The 18,740-nt window shown below is 37.4% G+C and overlaps 1 protein-coding gene across 1 annotated transcript in view; it reads left to right on the top strand.

Annotated features, from left to right (window-relative positions):
• The window catches only part of LOC118572617 (cytochrome P450 3A13-like), a 41,523-nt gene that overhangs the window by 18,711 nt on the left and 4,072 nt on the right, over positions 1 to 18,740 (top strand). Inside the window, exons 5-12 of the mRNA XM_036172344.1 lie at positions 4,585 to 4,698; positions 4,968 to 5,056; positions 5,673 to 5,821; positions 10,666 to 10,793; positions 12,153 to 12,219; positions 14,595 to 14,755; positions 17,120 to 17,346; positions 17,764 to 17,766. Coding sequence (XP_036028237.1) covers positions 4,585 to 4,698; positions 4,968 to 5,056; positions 5,673 to 5,821; positions 10,666 to 10,793; positions 12,153 to 12,219; positions 14,595 to 14,755; positions 17,120 to 17,346; positions 17,764 to 17,766 — 938 coding nt within the window. The remainder of the gene's footprint in view (positions 1 to 4,584; positions 4,699 to 4,967; positions 5,057 to 5,672; positions 5,822 to 10,665; positions 10,794 to 12,152; positions 12,220 to 14,594; positions 14,756 to 17,119; positions 17,347 to 17,763; positions 17,767 to 18,740) is intronic.

Genomic DNA, 18,740 nt, shown 5'->3' with positions numbered 1-18,740 from the left:
CCCTAGTGCTATGAACGTTCCTCTTAGCACAGCTTTCCTAGTGTCTCATAAGTTTGGGAGTGTAGTGCTTTCATTTTCATTGAATTCTAGGAAGTCTTTAATTTCTTTATTTATTTCTTCCTTGACACAGTAGTGATTCAGTTGAGTATTGTTCAGTTTCCATGAGTTCGTAGGCTTTCTGCATTTTGTGTTGTTGTTGAATCATAGCTTTAAGCCCAGGTGGTCTGATAAGACTCAGGAGGTTATTCCAAATTTTTGCATCTGTTGTGATTTGTTTTGTTACCGAGTATGTGGTCAATACTGGAGATTTCTTGTGGTGCTGAAAAGAATGTATATTCTTTTGTTTGGGGGCAAAATGTTTTATAGATGTCTGTTAGGTCCATTGGAGTCATAACATCTGTTAGTTCCCTTATTTCTCTGTTAAGTTTTAGTCTGGCAGATTTGTCTATTGGTGAGAGTGGGGTGTTGAAATCTACCACTACTCATCTATGGTGTTTGATGTGTGATTTAAGCTTTAGTAATGTTTCCTCTACATATGTGGGTGCCCTTGTATTTGGGGCATAAATGTTCAGAATTGAGACTTCATCTTTGTGGATCTTTCCTGTGATGAATATGAAATGTCCCTCCTGATTTCTTTTGATTGATTTTACTTTGAAGTCTATTTTATTAGACATTGGAATAGCTACACCAGCTTGCTTCTTACGTCCATTTGATTGGAAAATCTTTTCACAGCCTTTTACTATTAGGTGGTGTCTGTCTTTGAAGTTGAAGTGTGTTTCTTATATGCAGCAAGGGGATTTGTATTCATATGTGAGTCTGTGTCTTTTTATAGGTGACTGAGTCTATTGATATTAAGGGATATTAATAGCCAGTGTTTGTTAATTCCTGTTATTTTGGGGTGGTTGTGTGTATGTGTTTCCCTTCTTTGGGATTTGTTGATGTGAGATTATCTGTTGCCTGTGTTTTGGTGGTTGCAGCTAGCTTCCTTGGGTTGGAGTTTTCCTTCTAGTACTTTCTTTAGGGCTGGGTTTGTAGATATTTAATGTTTAAATCTTGTTTTGTAATTATATAACTTGTCTTCTCCATCTACAGTGATTGAAAGCTCTTTTTGGGACATAGATTAAAAAACAGTTTCCACCTTGGACTTCTCAAAAGCAAAGATGTGGGTAAATTTAGGATAAAAGGGTGTGAAAGACAAAGCTAAATGAAAGAGACTGAAGAGTCCCTGTCAGCCTGTGAAACAGTGTCAGAGGATGATCTCTGAGGAGTAGCAGAGGCAGAACTAAAAGAAACAAGAGAATAACAAAGTTATCGGTTCCTGCTTCCAGTTTCCTGCTTTGAGATCCTGCCCTGACTTCCTCCATGGTGGAGAGTGCCCTGACAGTTGTGAGATGAAATAAACCTTTTCCTCCCTGCACCCCCCCCAAAAAAAGAGAAAAAAGGTATTCTTCCCCACCCCCTACCCCCGCCAAACCTATCATCACCTGCAACACTAGTGACCACTAGTGCCCTAAGCCCATCCTGCACTGGTTGGGAATGGATAAGCCCCTGATCTCAGGACAGGGAAGACCAGTTCTCTAGCCCCCAGGCCCCAGGGACACATCCTGTGCCCCTCCTCCCAACCACTACAGCCCCAGAGACCAGGCAGCTGCTTCTTCCCCTGCCTCCTCATGAAGCCAACCATCCCATGTTGCACCAGTGGCCACCGGTGCCATAAGCTCATCCTGCACCAGCTGGGAACAGATAAACCACCAATCTCTGGACTGGGCAGACAGGTTCTCTAGCCCTTAGGCCTCAGGGGCATGTTCAGTGTCTGCCCCCAGCCATTGGAGCCCCAGGGACAAGACAACTGCCTCTTCTCCAGCCCCTTCGCCAAGCCAACCATCCCCTGTGGCACTAATGATCACCAGAGCCATAAGCCCACCCTGCACTGGTGAGAACAGTGACCACCAGAGCTATATATAAACCTCCTCCTGGAACAATAGGGAAGAAGAACAACCACAGGAGCCAGAGGCCCCACCTGGACCAATTGGAAGAAGAGTGACCTGGAGCCGCACCTCTTCAGATTAAAAGAAGAAATTGGTAGACAGCCATGTAAGACCATATTAAACAACATAAAGAGCAATACAGTACCACCTGAACCTAGTGATCAAACAACAGCAAGGCCTGAACATCCCAAAGCAGATGATCCAGAAGAAAACGACCTTTAAAACAACTTTATGAAGACGAAAGAGTACCTAAAAGAGGAAATGAAAAATTCACTTAAGGAAATGGAGGAAAAGATAAACAAAAAATTAGAGGAAATCAAGAAATCTCATAAAGAAAGTAAAGAAAAACCAAGAAAAAACAATCAAACATGTAGATGTAACCGGCTTGTTAAATAAGAAACACAGAGCCGCGCCAAATGTAGATGTAACCAGCTTGTTAAATAAGAAACACAGAACCGATTGCAGAATTAAAAACCACGAGGTCAGAGCAAGAGTGGAAAACCTTACCCTTCACTGCTTCTGCTGTTCTTCCTCTCCGCCAGAGACCTACTTCTGTGTGTCCTGTCTATTTAAAGACTTTCTGTTCTGTTTTCTCATTGGTTGTAAACCCAGCCACATGACCTTGTCACTGCCTGTTTGTACAGACCTCCAGGTCTTCTATGGTTGGTGTTGAGATTAAAGGCCTGTGTCTGCCATGCTGGCTGTGTCCTTGAACACACAGAGATCTCCCTAGCTCTGCTGGAATTAAAGGCGTGCCCCACTACTGCTAGGCTTCTGCTCTGGCTTGCTCTGACCTCAAGGCAACTTTATTGACATAAAAATAAAATCACATTTCAAAACAAATAAAATATCACTATACAAACAAGTGAAGGAATCAGCTCAAGACCTAAAAATTGACACAGAAGCAATAAAGAAATCACAAGCTGAGGGAATTCAGGAAAAGGAAAATCTGAGTAAATGAACAGAAAATACAGAGGCAAGTGTAACCAACAGAATACAAGAAATGGAAGAGAGAATCTCAGGCATTGTGAATATGATAGAGGAAACAGATTCATCAGTCAAAGAAAATGATAAATCCAATTTCCTTAATTTTTTATATATAATCTTTATTTCTTCCACATAGTTATTTCCACTTCTAGCAAAATCTGCATGCCTTTTAGCTTATATTTTTCTCTCATTGCAATAGCTAGATACCAGGTTAAAATGTAGATAAAGGTGTGAGCAGATCTTTTAAAATGATTTCTTAGTGGGAAAGCCAGGTTTTCTTAATAAAGTGAGATGCTGGATGAAGGTTTTGTTTGATGTAGTTTTTATCATATGTATAAAATTTCTCTCTCATTATTAACATCTATTTTTATCATTAGGAACTATTAAAACATTCCAAGTTAGAATCAAATATGGGGGCATATGGAGGAAGAAACTTTTCATTGGAGAAAGAAAATTATATTGTTCTTTTGCTTATAATTCAGTATAAACAATCAAGGAGAGGCATTTCCATGATATTCAGTAGTGCTTAGGCTAATAATACCTAATTGCTCAGTATATGTGATAATTTAATAATTACTATGTCATGTCACTTCTTTTCAAAATAGGTCAAGCTGAAGATACTTGTAAGTGCAAAACTGGTCTAAGGAAATGTTTGCCAATATAATCTTCCTATATGTACCCTATTGTTCTCATTGCATTTTGGCAACATGAAACAAACCTCAACATAGTTAAGAAGAGAAACCTCAATTGAGAAAAGCCTCCATCAGCTTACTTGTAGAAAGGCTGTAGGGAATTTTCTTAATTAGTGACTGTGCTCAACTCATTGTGGTTGGTGCCCCCCTGGGTTATATTTGAAAGCAGGCTGAGCAAACCATGGTAAACAAGCCAAAAGAGGCATTCTTCCAAAGCTTCTGCTTCAGTTCCTGCCTTCAGGTTCCTGCCTTGACTTCTATCAGTGACAGACTATGGCCTGAGAGTTGTAAGATTACTAAACCCTCTTCATCAGGAGTTGCTTTTTTTAAGAGTCTTTATCACAGCAAAAGAAACATAAGAAACCAACTTTTTCTATACTGACTTGGAGAAAGAACAATTTGGTCTACTACCTGTCTATTCACATAGAAAAGCAGTTTTGTTTTCTACAGAGAGAATCACATTAAAATGAAAATTGTAGTACAATAAATTTACCCCACACAGGTGGCTGTATGTATTCCTTACTTTAACTTTGAAGCATTTTACATATTTTATTTATCACATATGTGTACCTGAGTGTATACACGTGTACTGCATGTGTGAAAGCACTCACTGAGAGCAGAAGAGGGCATCAGATACCCAGAACTGGAGTTACTGGCAGTTGTGAATCATCTAATGTAGCTGCTGAGAATTGAACCAGAATCCTCTGCAAGAGGAGCAAGTGGTATTAATCACTGAGCCATTGAGCCATACCTCCAGCCCCAGTTTGAGGAACCGTTATTGAGAGACTAGAATAAAACCTGCCACCTAGAAGAAGGTTAGTAGCTGTTAAGGAATGTTGTCTATTTTATACAGGTTTTATAACTGTTAGGATAACCAATATAAAGGAGAGCAAAATCTATTTTACTTGGTATTGTAGTTTCTTGGTCCAAATGGAATTATGAAAAAAAGTATAACAAGATCTGAGAATGAAGAATGGAAAAGATTACGAGCATTGCTAACACCAACCTTTACTAGTGGAAAACTGAAGGAGGTAAGTTAATGAAGAACTTTTTATTGTAAATGGAAATTTTATCTGAATATTGGGAAAAATAGTATCATACCCTTTAAAGATATGTTCCTTTGAGCATTACATTGCTAATAATGGTTTTTGTTTTGTTTCATTGTTGTATTTTGTTGTTGTTGTTTTATCTTATATAGTCCTTTTAAAAATATGATTATCTTTTTATAATTTCAAAAGCTTGTTATTTGGGAACTCAGATGTTGCCATTTACCAGGAGACTGTGTTGTGTTTGTGCTTAGATGTTCCCCATCATCCAAGAGTATGGAGATGTGCTGGTGAAAAACGTGAGTCAGGAAGTCAAGAAGGGCAAGAGTGTTACCATGAAAGAGTGAGTAGTGATGCATGCATTTTCCGGGGCTCTGAGCCCCATGTGGACACCTCCCTCTGCCTGACAGGTAGCTAAAATTATTCCAGAGCCAGAGTAAGCGAGAGGCAAGATGTTACCCTGCTGTGAACCACACATTAAGGAACAGTTCCATTAATACCTTATGAGAGACTCTTTCTTGTGTACATGAGACAAAATTAGGTTATCTGTTGTCATCTTGTAAGTTTTAGAAGACAGGTTATATAGTTTAGAATGAAAGATGAAAATTTAGGAAAGCAGCAGATGTTGAAATTAAGAAATGTGGGAGGAAAGTACATATACTACATGAGAGGACATTGGTTTGGCAAGAGTATTATAGCTATAACTTTCAACAACCTAATCATCAGTTTTTGCTGAGGGTTTTAGAAAAATATCAGCAAGAAACAAATTTATTGTGCCTCTCTTTCATCCAACTGAAGAGGGAGAAGTTCCTGGAAATGGTGTGGGTAGTAAAATCATGTTGAGTTCTGAAAACACCACAGTAGTAAACTCAGGCTGTGTTGATGATACTGCAGACAAAATTCCACAGAGCTAAGAAGTTGTGTGAGTAACACATTCACTCTCATGTTTCTCTACTCAGCATCTTTGGGGCCTACAGCATGGATGTGATCACTGCTATCTTCTTTGGAGTGAAGGTGGATTCCCTCAACAACCCCCAGGATCCCTTTCTGAAAAACACCAGAAAGCTTATTACACACGACTTTTTAAATCCATTTGCTTTCTCTACAGGTATATAGTGTATTTTCAACTATATTAAGATCTTAGACTTATTTTAATTACCATTCAAAGAGGTCCCTTGTACATATCCATACACAATTATTGTATCTACCATCTTGCTATTACTCTTGTATAATCTAGTTCTTTTACTCCCCTTTGAATTTTCATATTACACGTTATCCATCATTGCTACATACTTTGTTCTTTTTTCATAGGTATGAGATGATTATGTGATTTCTGTCTTTGAACCATTAATGTTATGATTTGTATTTATACATTTACAAATATTAAATCATTCCTCCATCTCTTGAATGAAACTTGAATCAAAGTTAAATTAATGTCATCTATATCCAATGTTTCTCTATTTATTTTGTTATGGATAATATATTTAAGAGTGAGTGTAGAAGTTACTCATATGTTGCAGAATTTATTCTTTGATATTATACCTATTAGCATGTTTTTATGAAATTAAGTACACATATTGGAATGTCTTGTGGGTGGATAGTTTCTTTAAAGTATATAAAGTGATCTTCTTCATTCTTGGACTAGCTTTAAATTGCTATTGGAATAGTGATGTATACTTGTTTCCTACATTGATATCTGGTGGTTGGGTACATTTCCTGGGCCAGGATAAAACATTATGATTGCTAATCTATTCTGCTAGTCTGTGCATTACTTACTTATCTATTTATTAAAAGAGAGAATTTATGTATTCCTAGCTTGTCCATAACTGGCTATTGTGATGAGACTTGTCTGAATCTCAGAGTGATCTACCTGCCTTGAGTGCTCTTGAGTGCTGAGATTGAAGGATGTATCACTATTTTCAGCCTTAATTTGTGTCCTTTGATATACTGTTAATATTCAGACTTCTTATTGAAATCATGCATGGATTCCTGACATTTTATTCATTTTCTACTGTCTGGCATTGTCTTGGTTCTCTCTTCTTAACAGCTGTCTTCGCATCATTTTTTTCCTCCAGCCACTTGGCTGTGTTTATTTTTTTTTCTTCAGTCCAAACTGATCTTTACATTATATAATGCAAGCATACTTCATTGTGAGAAATTTTTCAGCATGACATAACAGGGACAGTTTGTTTTCCTTTGATTGTAATAAATAATGTTTTAAATATATACATTAATATTGTTCAACAGCACTTTTTTTGCCAAACCTGAAATACATCTTTTTAAGACATCCTGGCATTTTTGTTTTCCACTGAAGATATAGGAGATATGCTCATTGACCTCTCTTTTAATGTGACTTTGTCTTCCCTCTCACACCATCCAGTAGACTTTCTCTATTTTGTGTATTCAATGCATTATCTTCAATATGAGATGGAAATTTTCTTCTTTGGTCTTTTTATCTGTATTATACCCTTTATTCGTTTTTGGAACTTGATGGACATTTCTTTCCTTCTTTCAACAGAAGTCTGGGAACTTCTGTGATTTTATTGAAAATATTTTATGTGCCTTTGACATGGAATTCTTTTCATTGTTCTATGCTGAAAGTCATAGACTTTCTCTTTACATTCCCAAAACTTACATGTTCCATCCAACTGTTTAACATATTGATCACTAATAATGACTGAATGATCTTATTACTCTGCCTTGTCTTCATGCCTTCAAATTTTGTCTTCTATATGATCTAATTTATCTCTGATGCTTTCCACTGAATTTGTATTTGACTTAATTGTGGGGGATCACTGAGGTTTCCTAATGAGATCTGAGTTTGCTTTACCCAGCAGGGCTGCATAAAATGATGGTGTTTGGAAGGGTCTGATCTTGGCTGTGCAGTATGCTTTGACCTAGCAAGAAGGATATCTTTTGCTGCAACCCCTTTGCATTGTTATAAAAAAAAAACCTTTTGAAGAGACCAACAGGGCCATTGGGTATTGACCCAAGTCCTCCTGAAGGCATCCTATGTTTCCGCCTTTCCTATCACCAGCTAGTTCTCTCATTCTACCTAATATGTCTTCCTTTCTTTCATTCTTCCTTTCTTTTTTTTTTTTTTTTTTTGGTTTGCAAGACAGGGTTTGTCTGTGTAGCTTTGCCCCTTTCTTGGATCTCACTCTGTAGACCAGGCTGGACTTGAACTCAAAGATCTGCCTGGCTCGGCCTCCCGAGTGCTGGAATTAAAGGCGTGTGCCAACACTGCCTGGGTTTTTGTGTTTTTGTTGTTGTTTATTTATTTATTTATTTATTTATTTATTTATTTATTTATTTATTATGTATACATTGTTGTGTGTGCAGGCCAGGAGAGGGCACCAGATCTTATTACAGATGGTTGTGAACCATCAAGTGATTGCTGGGAATTGAACTCAGGACCTCTGGAAGAGCAGTTATTGCTCTTAACATCTGAGCCATCTTTCTAGCCTCCTAATATTTCTTATTCCTCTCTCCTCAAGAGTACCCTGGAAAAGAAGGGGGAAAGCCATCCACACTTGATGAAACTTTCATTTATGTCATCATTTCATTTTATTTTTCTTCTGTGTATCTATCTCTTGATCAAATTCTGTCTGAATATCTTGATTCAATTTCCTTATTTTTTTCAGTGTTTGGCATTTTCTTGGGATTAATTCAGGAGACAGGCATGTGTTCATTGAATTCTTTGAGCATAATATATAATCACTTTGATTTCTTATCCTGTGTTTTGCGCATGGCCTTTATTTGTGATTATTCTATTATTGAAGGAGAATTGGTGTAGTTTATCATGTTATTTATACTTTAAAACTAAGAAATGTCCATCTGCGGTTACATCAATGGCTATGTTTAATTATTTTTTTAAATTCAGATCATCTTTCTCCCTACAGTAGGATTTTTTTTAGTTTTCAGGAAAGCCTGGGCTATAGTAGGGTTGAGGTGATGCTTTCTTCTTTTAGGCTTATGTTCAGTGTTCTGAGCTCTTCCCCCAGATATTCTCTGTTAGGTGATCAGTGTTTGCAACAATAATTATCAACAATCAGCAAACCCTCTATGAAAATAGAGTAGTAGTTGAATTAAAAACTGTCATTAGTCACTCTTTAAGGGCTAATTATTTTTGTGCGAATAGGCAGACTCCATTCTTTCTATACTGACATGTTAGTTATTGTGGGTATAGTTATAAATAAAGGAGAAATATAAGTCATGGTGGGACTATTGATTAATAGAGTATTGCTAAGTGGGACACAGAAGAGTAGCAAAAACATCATGGTAGAGTAAAACGGGGGACGCAGGAAGATTTTGGAATTTGGGTTAAAGATAAACTGTAAGCATGAAATCTAAGATTGTGCAGTCATATCATGTAGAACAGTCCCATCTTTCAGGAAACTGAGCCACAGAGGTTCTTTAAACCAGGAAAGTCTATGTTCCTAAGATGGAAAAAGTATATATGAAAATATTTCCAAAAACATAACATTACAAAAGATTTGAAAATTAAGAAACTGGGCTATCTACCTACACTGACCACAGGTATTCTACAAATAAGGAATAGCTGTAGGGTGAATGACAATGTAATGGATCTATTGGATAATAAAACTAAATGTCCAAAATATTGGGTTATCTCATTACTGAAAGACCCTCTGCATTGTTCTCCCCAAAGGTTCTACTACAGATATTTTTCATGGTGAGTTTAGCAACAAGTTCTTCCATGACTGTGATAGGGGCAGATGGACAAGTGTGCAGTGATTGGACGATGATTATTTATGTTTTAATGATTTGTAAATAATGTTTTCTTGCTAATCGTTGGCCTTGTTTGTTGCATTAAATATGAGAATTATAAAGTAAAGGGACATGACTGTGTCAAGAGTGTTGAGGAATATTTTTAATCCCTGCTGTAGAGAAACAGAGGCTGGAAGATTTCAATTCTTGTCCTACCTGGCGTTCAATCAAGATTCTTCCTCAAGTACAGAGGCTAAGGATGGAGATTCATGGTGCCTGGTTAGCATGTATAAGCCTATACCTTTCATCACAAACACTGACATTTTTCTTAATTTTTACAAAGATTCTGTCAAATAATCAACTCTGCTTTCAAACTTGTGTTTCTTTGACTCAGCCACCAGAGCACATGATTACAATTTATTTTCATGTATGTTTTGTGGATTAATGCTGTGCCATGAAAGACATAATGCACCTGCTTTTTGGTTCTAGTCACTGCACAGAAGTAATGATAGCATGAGCAACCTATCATTGCCTTTTTCCAAGAGTGATGGAAAACATACTCCCTTAATTTCTGTTAGCTCTTAGTTTCCACTGACATTTGTCATAAAGTTAAGGGAAGTTGTTGCTGTTCCCAATTTCCTGAGAACATAAATTAGGAAAGTATGTTGTGTTTATTCCTGGACTTTTTCAAAATACTGCGTCTCTGGTTGTCTGTGTGATGTGGCTTTCTTCTGCGTTGTGCCGCATTGGGTAGCATGCAGCAGGGTTCCTTTCATGTCTCTGCACTCAGGTGGTAAGTGTTGCTGCTAAAATCCCTTTAGAACCTTTAAGTCACATGTCTATGCAGGTTTCCTTCTCAAAATTTATTCTGAGTTCAATAATGGGGAAGTAGACCTGTCCAGATTCAATTCTACTCTTCCCCCTTGTTTTCTAAGTTTTGGAAATGCCTGTGAAAAACTGGTGAGAATTTTCTATGAAATATTTCATAGAATTCCATACAGAACCTTCCTGGAGCTGAAATCCTCCCTGTGTGTTTTTACTTAAAATTCAATTACTTTTAGGTGTGATTTACTTTCTGTATATTATAATTATACTCATTTCTACCACAATTATTCCTGTTATTTTGATATTTCACTTAAATTATTGAAATTTTGTCATTGATGAATAAAGTAACTGTCAGAAGTTTCAGTTTGCATTTTCATCATTTTTTCCTTTTCTCTACAGCACTCTTTCCATTTCTTTGCACAATATATGACAAACTAAACATCTCTATGTTTTCAAGTGAAGCTATATCATTCTTTAAAAAATTTATAGATAAGACCAAAAAAGATCGACTTGAAAATACCCAAGAGGTAAGATATAACACAATTTCTTTTCATTCTAAGGCAATGGTGTCAAAAGATACACATTCCTCATAGAAAGCCCTACAAAGATATTCGTTGATTTTGATCTGTTCAATTTGAGCTATATCTTGCCCAAAAGTTGGGCAATATTTGTGAGCACTGAGATTGACACTTCTATAATCCAGTTTTGCTTAATACAGCTTACATGCTGGACTAAGGATAAGGATGTTGGCAGAAAAAAATGCAGGGAGAAGGCTGTCAGGGAGTCAGAATCATGTCTGAGGAGGTACCACTGCAAATTTGCTAGTATTCTGGGGTGTGGAGCATTTGTAGGTGTGGTTGTTTGAAAGAAAATGGTTCCCAAAGGGAGTGTCACTATTAGGAGATGTGGTCTAGTTGGAGGAAGTGTGTCACAGTGGAGGCAGGATTTGAGGTTTCATATATGCTTAAGCCACACCCAGTGTCTCAGACCATTTCCAGATGCCTGTCAATGTGTAAGAACTCTCAGCTAAAAGTCTAGCACCATGTCTGCATACATACTGCCTTACTTTCTGCTATGAAGACAACTGACTAAATATCTGAACTGTAAGCAAGCCACCAGAGCTAAAAGTTTTCCTTTATAAGAGTTGCCATAGGGCTGTGGATTTAGCTCAGTGGTAGAGCGCTTGCCTAGCAAGCACAAGGCCCTGGTTTTTAGTCCTCAGCCTGACAAAAAAAAAAAGAGATTCCATCGTCATGGTGACCCTTCACAGCAATAGAAACCGTAACTAAGACAGTAGGCAATCATATAAAACCTAGTAATGAGTTCTAGAAACAGCAGTTAATGAGTATGAAATAATGAGTAACAATATGTCAAGGAAGTGAGATATTGATGTGCAGGACTTATTTCTAAACATATGCCTATTAAGGAAGAAGAAACTGACAACCATCCAGCCAGGAGTCTGTTGTCAGCAGATATAGATGCTTAGAATGAGGGAAATCCATGAAAAATGGTGTTGGACATGGCAGCACGATACTACACCATGGTAGATTTATTTTTGAAAGAATATTTTTTCAAGACAGCATTTCTCTGAGTAACCCTGGCTGTCCTAGAACTCATTTTATAGATGTGACTGGAATCAAACTCAAAGATCCACATGCTTCCCAAGTGCTGGTATTAAAGGTGTGTGCCATCACTACTGGGCTCAAGATAAAATTTTTGTTCCCCAAAATATATGTGTCAGTGTGTTGTCCACTAGTGATTCAGGTAACATTAGCTGACTTCTTAAATAAGCCATTTCCTCACAAGAGCGTTTAAATTCTTCATTTCATACTTAGTTTTGGCCTGACAACCTGCTTTCTGATTTTGAAATTTCTGTCTCCTTTCAGCACCGAACAGATTTTCTTCAGCTGATGATGAACTCCCAGAATTCCAAAGACATGGAGTCCCATAAACGTAACTAAGGATAATTTAGGGTCTACAGTGAATGAACAGGGGGAAGGGCTTGTTCTTAAAATATAAAGGAGTCATCCAAGCAGAGAAAGCTTCCTGCTAAATTACAAAAAGACACAGACTAGCTATGTTACATGAAGCAGCCTGAGGAACTTTCTAAAATCACGGGGTATGTGCATACAGAAAATATCAAGGTTATTGAAACTTTCATCTATGATAGGGAAACTGCAAGCACAAAATACCATCAACACATCTGCCTGCAAGATCTGAACTGTCCCAACACCAGCAGACCCTCCAACATAGATGGGGAAAAATCTCATGAGAACCCATCCTTAGATGAAGAGCTCCAGGTAGTTCAGGTCATCTGAGAGAGAGATAATTAATCTTCCCCAGGGATGAGTCCCTGATTGTTTATGCAACACTAACTTGCCATTCCAGAAACAAGTACAAGGAGGCAAATCTGACCAGACTCAGCAGGTTGTATTTATGATTATTTATTTATATATGTAATAAAATGGTTTAAAACAGGAGGCTCTAAATTTGAGAGTTCAGGTGTGGCATGGAAGGAGTAGGAGGGAGGAGAGAAAGAAGGAAATTAAATAATTATATTTTAATTTAACTTTTAAAAATATGAAAGTCTGTTATGACCACTGATTTACACTCCAGAAGTTTTCAGTGATGTGTAGGGCACACATCGGTCAATCACACACGCTGATCCTCAGCCTCAGGCAAGGCCACTGAATCAGAGCATCTGCTGGCAGATCGGCTTCTGAAGAAGACAGTCGTGAACTGCAGTGCCGAGGTAGTAACTTTCACTGAGGTCCATGCATTGGAAGTATGTTCACTAGTTAAGGGACTGTGGAAATTTACTCTTCCCTTCACAGTAACATACCACATTAAAGAAGAAAACATCGCAGTATTTATAATATTTCATCTTCACTCTTTTACTCACTGTGACTGTGTTTAGGATTTCAGAGTAATGCTTCTTTCCATACATTGGTACTTCAATGTGTGTTTTGAATATTTTAACTAACGAATTTCATTGTTAATCTCACATTTGAAGTCAAGCCAAATTTTTTGTTATTCTCTGTTATTAAATAATTTTAAAATTAAAATATATTTTGAACATGTTTTTAGTCTCCCCAAAGGCTTTCTGAATACCGCACTCAGAGCACTTTAAGTTTTTTCTCAAGAGCAAATAAAAGACCAAAGCAACAGAAAATTACCCAAAACCAAGGAAACAAAATCAAACAGTATCAGAAACAAACACCAAACTGAAACAAAATAAAATTATACACACACACACACACACACACACACACACACTGTGGAGTCCATTAATATGATAGGCAACCACTCCTGAACATGAGGCCTCTCCTGGAATGGTTAATATTCCCTGTGCCATCCCACTTGGGAAAAAACTGATTTTTTCCTCTCCCAAAATATATAAAGGACAACTTAGTTGTTAACCTTTTCCCAGTGGACAGACTTTAATGTATTCATTCATTTTTAATGTAACAAAATAAGATGTAATAAGATAACACAAAAACTAACATAAAAGTTTAAGAAACTAACAGAATAAAAAATGTCCAAGTGAAGATAAAGGAATCAGAGAGCCACTCGTTTGCACACTCAGTACACTAAACTAGGAGCCATAATACATAGTTATAGGACCTGCTAGAGACCTTTGCAAGCCTTATGCTGCTTCCTTCAGTCTCTGTGAGTTCATACAACATTTCATGATGTTGATTTGGAGAATCCTGTGTTCTTGGTATTATTGGTGTCCTCAACCCCTGCATGATATTACATTCTTCCTGACTACACTTCTGTGGGATTTCCTGGGCTCTGAGGAGAGGGATTTGGCAGAGAAAACTTATTTAGGACTGAGTGTTCCAAAGGCTCTCACTCTCTACCTCAGATATAGTTGTGTTTCTGGATATTTGTTCCCACTTGCTGCAGAAGGAAGCTTCTCTGATGATGGCTGACCAAGGCACTTCTCTACAAGTATGGCAGGATATCATTATGAGTCATTTTATCTCTACATTTCTTTTTTTTTTTTGCACTAGTATTATTTGGTTTTGCTCTTGGCCACTGAGAGATCTAGTCTAAGGTTCTAGATCATCTAAGCAGTGCCAAGTCTTAGTTCCATCTCACGGAGTAGGTCATAATTCAAATCAGATATTGGTTAGTTACTCCCATACATATTGTACCACCATTGCCTTTGCATATTTTTTCAGGCAATACACCATTGTAGATAAAGCACAGCGCTGTTTTAGATAAATTGCAGTGTACCAAAGATGATAGAGCAAAGCAGATGAACTAAGCCTCTAAGAAGGTACCAGCTGATTATTGACATAAAATGTCTAATCTCATTTTAGCTCTTTCTGATCTGGAGATCCTGGCCCAATCAATCACATTTTTTTTTGCTGGCTATGAGACAACAAGCATTGCTCTTTCCTTTATTACATATTTACTGGCAATTCACCCCGATGTTCAGAAGAAACTGCAGCAAGAGATTGATGCAGTCCTGTGCAATAAGGTGAGTGGATGGTGCTGGGAGCCACAGGGAAAATGTCAAACCTCAATAAGAAACACTACTTTCACACTTTCTTTCAAAATATAGTAAATAAAGTAAGAATTAATTTTTCAACAATGGTTACTGAAAGTCTAAGACAAAGGAAAACGTATGTATAGAGAAAAACTAATCTCTGTAATTCTGTACTGACCTTGTAATAAACACTATCTCTAACTACAATGACACAGTCCAAACACATGAATAAAATCTCTTTAGATCTTTAAGGATAAGCAAGTTTCAGTCAAGTGTCTTCTTTAAACTTAAATTTTTGTTTTGCCTGTATGTATATCTGTGTACCATGTGCATATCTGAAACATGAGGAAGCCAGAAGAAGGCTTCAGATTCCCTGTAATTATACTTGCAGGAAATGGACTCACCATGTGAGTACTGGGAACTGACCCTGGTTCCTCTGAGAGATCAAACAATGCTCTTAACAATTGAGGCATTGCCCTAGAACTTCAAACAATCGACCTAACTGCTATATTATTACTACTGGAAATGCTTTGGCATGACTGTTATCAATGGGGCCTTGCGTGGTCTTGGCTAGGCAGGCTGATTCAGTTATCTCTTTTATTACTCCTCTCTCTAATCACATAATTAGACTCAAACAGAGCACATCACGGCAGCTTCCAATGTAAACTGTTCACATCTACATTATGGTAACTTCAGTGTCCCACAATGTGAGAGCCAGACATCATATACTGTCTTTTCATCTATGCCCAAAACTGGATGCAATGGCGTGTGAGGTACGAGACATCTGGGACTGGCTGGGTTGTCAATGAGGTATATACATAGCATTTTCAGGCCTTATACTCATCCCCTCTTCTTGTTTCATTCTGTCACTGTGATTAATACCATGATACAAAACAAGTTTGGAGAGGAAAGAATTTACATCAACTTATATTTTCACATGACAGACAACCACTTAGGAAAGTCAATGCAGGAACTCAAGACAGGAACTTATAAGCAGGACTGCTTCTGACCAAAGTACTCACACAGCCAAAGAAGCACAGCAAGGACTATGGAGGATGCTACCTGATCACTGGCCCACTCACTGACCTATCATTATCCAGATGATCTCATGCTGCCCAAGGTCATCTGCTGTGGGATAATGCTTTTGTACACTGATGAAGTAAAATGCTGGTTGGCCAGCACCCAGGCAGGTAGCACAGGCAGGGTGAGCAAATGAGGAGAATTCTGGGAAGAGGAAGGACAGAGTCAGGAGTCTCCAGCCAGAGACAGAGGAAGCAAGATGACAAGGCAGAACTGAGAAAAGGTACCAAACCACTTGGCTAAACACAGATAAGAATTAAGGCTTAATTTAGGTATAAGAGCTGGCTAGCAAGATGCTTGCCATGGTTTAAAAAATATATGAGCATCTGTGTGTTTATTTGGATCTGAGTGGCTGCAGGACCAGGCAGGACACATAAAAATATACAGTTAACAGTCATGTACTCAGGAAATAGTACTACCTGTAAATATCTGGACCCTGGTACATCAATGAATAGTCAGGACAACAACTCTCCCAGATGTATGCACAAACCAATCTAATCTAACAATTTCTAATTTTTCAGTTTATAGTCAGTGAGTCAATCCTGTGGAATACTGGAAAAATTAAAGATTTATTAGAACAACATATGAAGTAACAAGGAAAAGATTCTTTCAGAAACTGAGCATGGAACTGAATTGATCTCTCACTAGAAGAGAATTCTTTTGCTCAATTAGTCTCCATTTTTAGGCTATTTTACCATAATGACTTTCAAAGGGAAAAGATCCTACTGAAGTTAGTCACTGTAATTTCATATACTATTCCTGTTTAACATGACATTGATCTTCAAATTGAACATCTATAGTAATATTAAATTTAGTCATAGGATTTAAACACTGTGAGTTGTCCTCTGAAAGGATTGATATGGAATTTTAAAAAGAAATCTAATTTTCTCCACATTGTATTTCTTCAGTCTTGACTTGTGGATTCCCTATATTAGGTTTTGACACCCTTAACAGCTGATTTGTGTTAAATGAGATTGACATAATATGCCATTCATTATTACTGAAAAGGAAAGCAGTACAAATGAGAAAACTGAAGACTTGGGACCTAAGTGTACGCTTATGTGAATGTTTTTCCATATTCACTTCACCATGCATTTCAGTGGACCTTTAGTGTGTCAACACACATTAAGATGTTGAACAGGATTTATCAGTGGTAAATCCATTCATTAATCTGGGTTGAATGTGGAGTTCCTAAAACTTGATAGTACTGAGTAAATTGACATGGAAGTTAGTTTCAAATCTCAAATCAACAAAATCTTTTTTCAATCTTCCCAGGCACCTGCCACTTATCAAGCCCTGGTAGAGATGGAATATCTGGACATGGTGGTGAATGAAGCTATGAGATTCTATCCAGTTGCTAACAGGGTTAGCAGAATCAGTAAAAAAGATGCTGAAATCAATGGTGTGTTCATTCCCAAAGGGACAATGGTGTCCATACCTGTCTCTGTTCTTCACCGAGATCCAAAATACTGGCCAGATCCTGAGGAGTTCCGTCCTGATAGGTATGAGGACCCTGAGTAGGGAAACATACACAAAACCAGACTTCTTTATTTATGTTAAAAAGTCTATTACTGTAATCACATAAAAATAAATTTGTATTATTGCATGTATATTTGATTTTAGAATACCTGTAGTATAATTCAATAATTATTGTAAAATCTATAGACATTTTAATTGACCAAAAAATGAGAGTTCTATATTTTGTAATTTTGTTTTAGAGTCTTAGACCTGTCTTGGTTAGGGTTGTTAATGTTGTGAAGAAATACTTTGACCATGGCAACTCCTATAAAAGAAAATATTCCTTTGGGGCTGGCTTACAGTTCAGAGGTTTAGTTCATTATCATCATGGATGGAAGCATGGCAGCATGCAGACAGACATGTGGCTGGAGTAGTAGCTGAGAGTTCTACACCCAAATCAGCAGGTAGCATGGAGAGAAGATTGAGAGACTAGGCTCAGTTTGAGATCCTGAGACCTCAAATCTTACCACCAGTGACAACTTGCCACAAAAGGCCACACCTCCCAATTGTGCCAGTCCCAATGAGCCTATGGGGCCATTTTCATTCAAACTACCACAATACATTAATAAAAATTCCATTAATATTATGACATCATGGACAAATTTCAAAGTATGTGTATTTAGAAATTAGAGAAACATCAGTTTTCTCCTATGTTTATAATTGCAGATTACTTTCTATAACCCATAAATGCTACTTTATGACACATGCTTGTGTGTATGTGTGTGTGTGTGTGTGTGTGTGTGTGTGTGTGTGTGTGTGTAAATTATAGGGCAAAGAGAACAAGTACCATTACCATGATTAGAAAATCATTTATCTTACTTAAGTTGTTAGGTTTCTATTTCTTTCATGCTGTTCATATTGTCACAAGAATTCTCTGGACACATCCTCAAATATAGGAATCATTTCCCAAATATAGGAATCCATTGTATTATACATTGGTGTGGGTAGAGATGCAGAAAGCCTCCTCTATGATAAGTCAAGCTGTGCCACATAGGATGAATGCTAATACAAGTCTTCTTAATCTTGTTTCTATCTGTTTTGTGAAGGAAACTCCCTCACACTCATCCAGTGGATGACTCCTCCAAAGTCAAGTCATCTACTGATCAGAAAGTTGATATTTTCATCCTTCTTGATCTGAATCAGGGTATTCTGTGAGTGGAAAGTACTAAACAGTCTGTGGGAATTGTATGCAGCGTGGAAACAGTTGCTAGGTTGCCATTGTTGCCCCACTAATAAAAATACATGTTAATATTTTATTTTTTGATGTTTTGAGATTATAATTTGGAGTAACATTTTTTCATTCACTTTCTTCCCTCCAAATCCTCCTATAGATCCCTTCCCACACTCTTCAAGTGCATAGCCTCTTTTTTCACATATT

Source organism: Onychomys torridus, chromosome 22 (assembly GCF_903995425.1).
Source record: "Onychomys torridus chromosome 22, mOncTor1.1, whole genome shotgun sequence".
NCBI lineage: Eukaryota > Metazoa > Chordata > Mammalia > Rodentia > Cricetidae > Onychomys > Onychomys torridus.
Note: the sequence above shows the minus strand (reverse complement) of the source record. Positions and strands in the feature narration are given on the sequence as shown.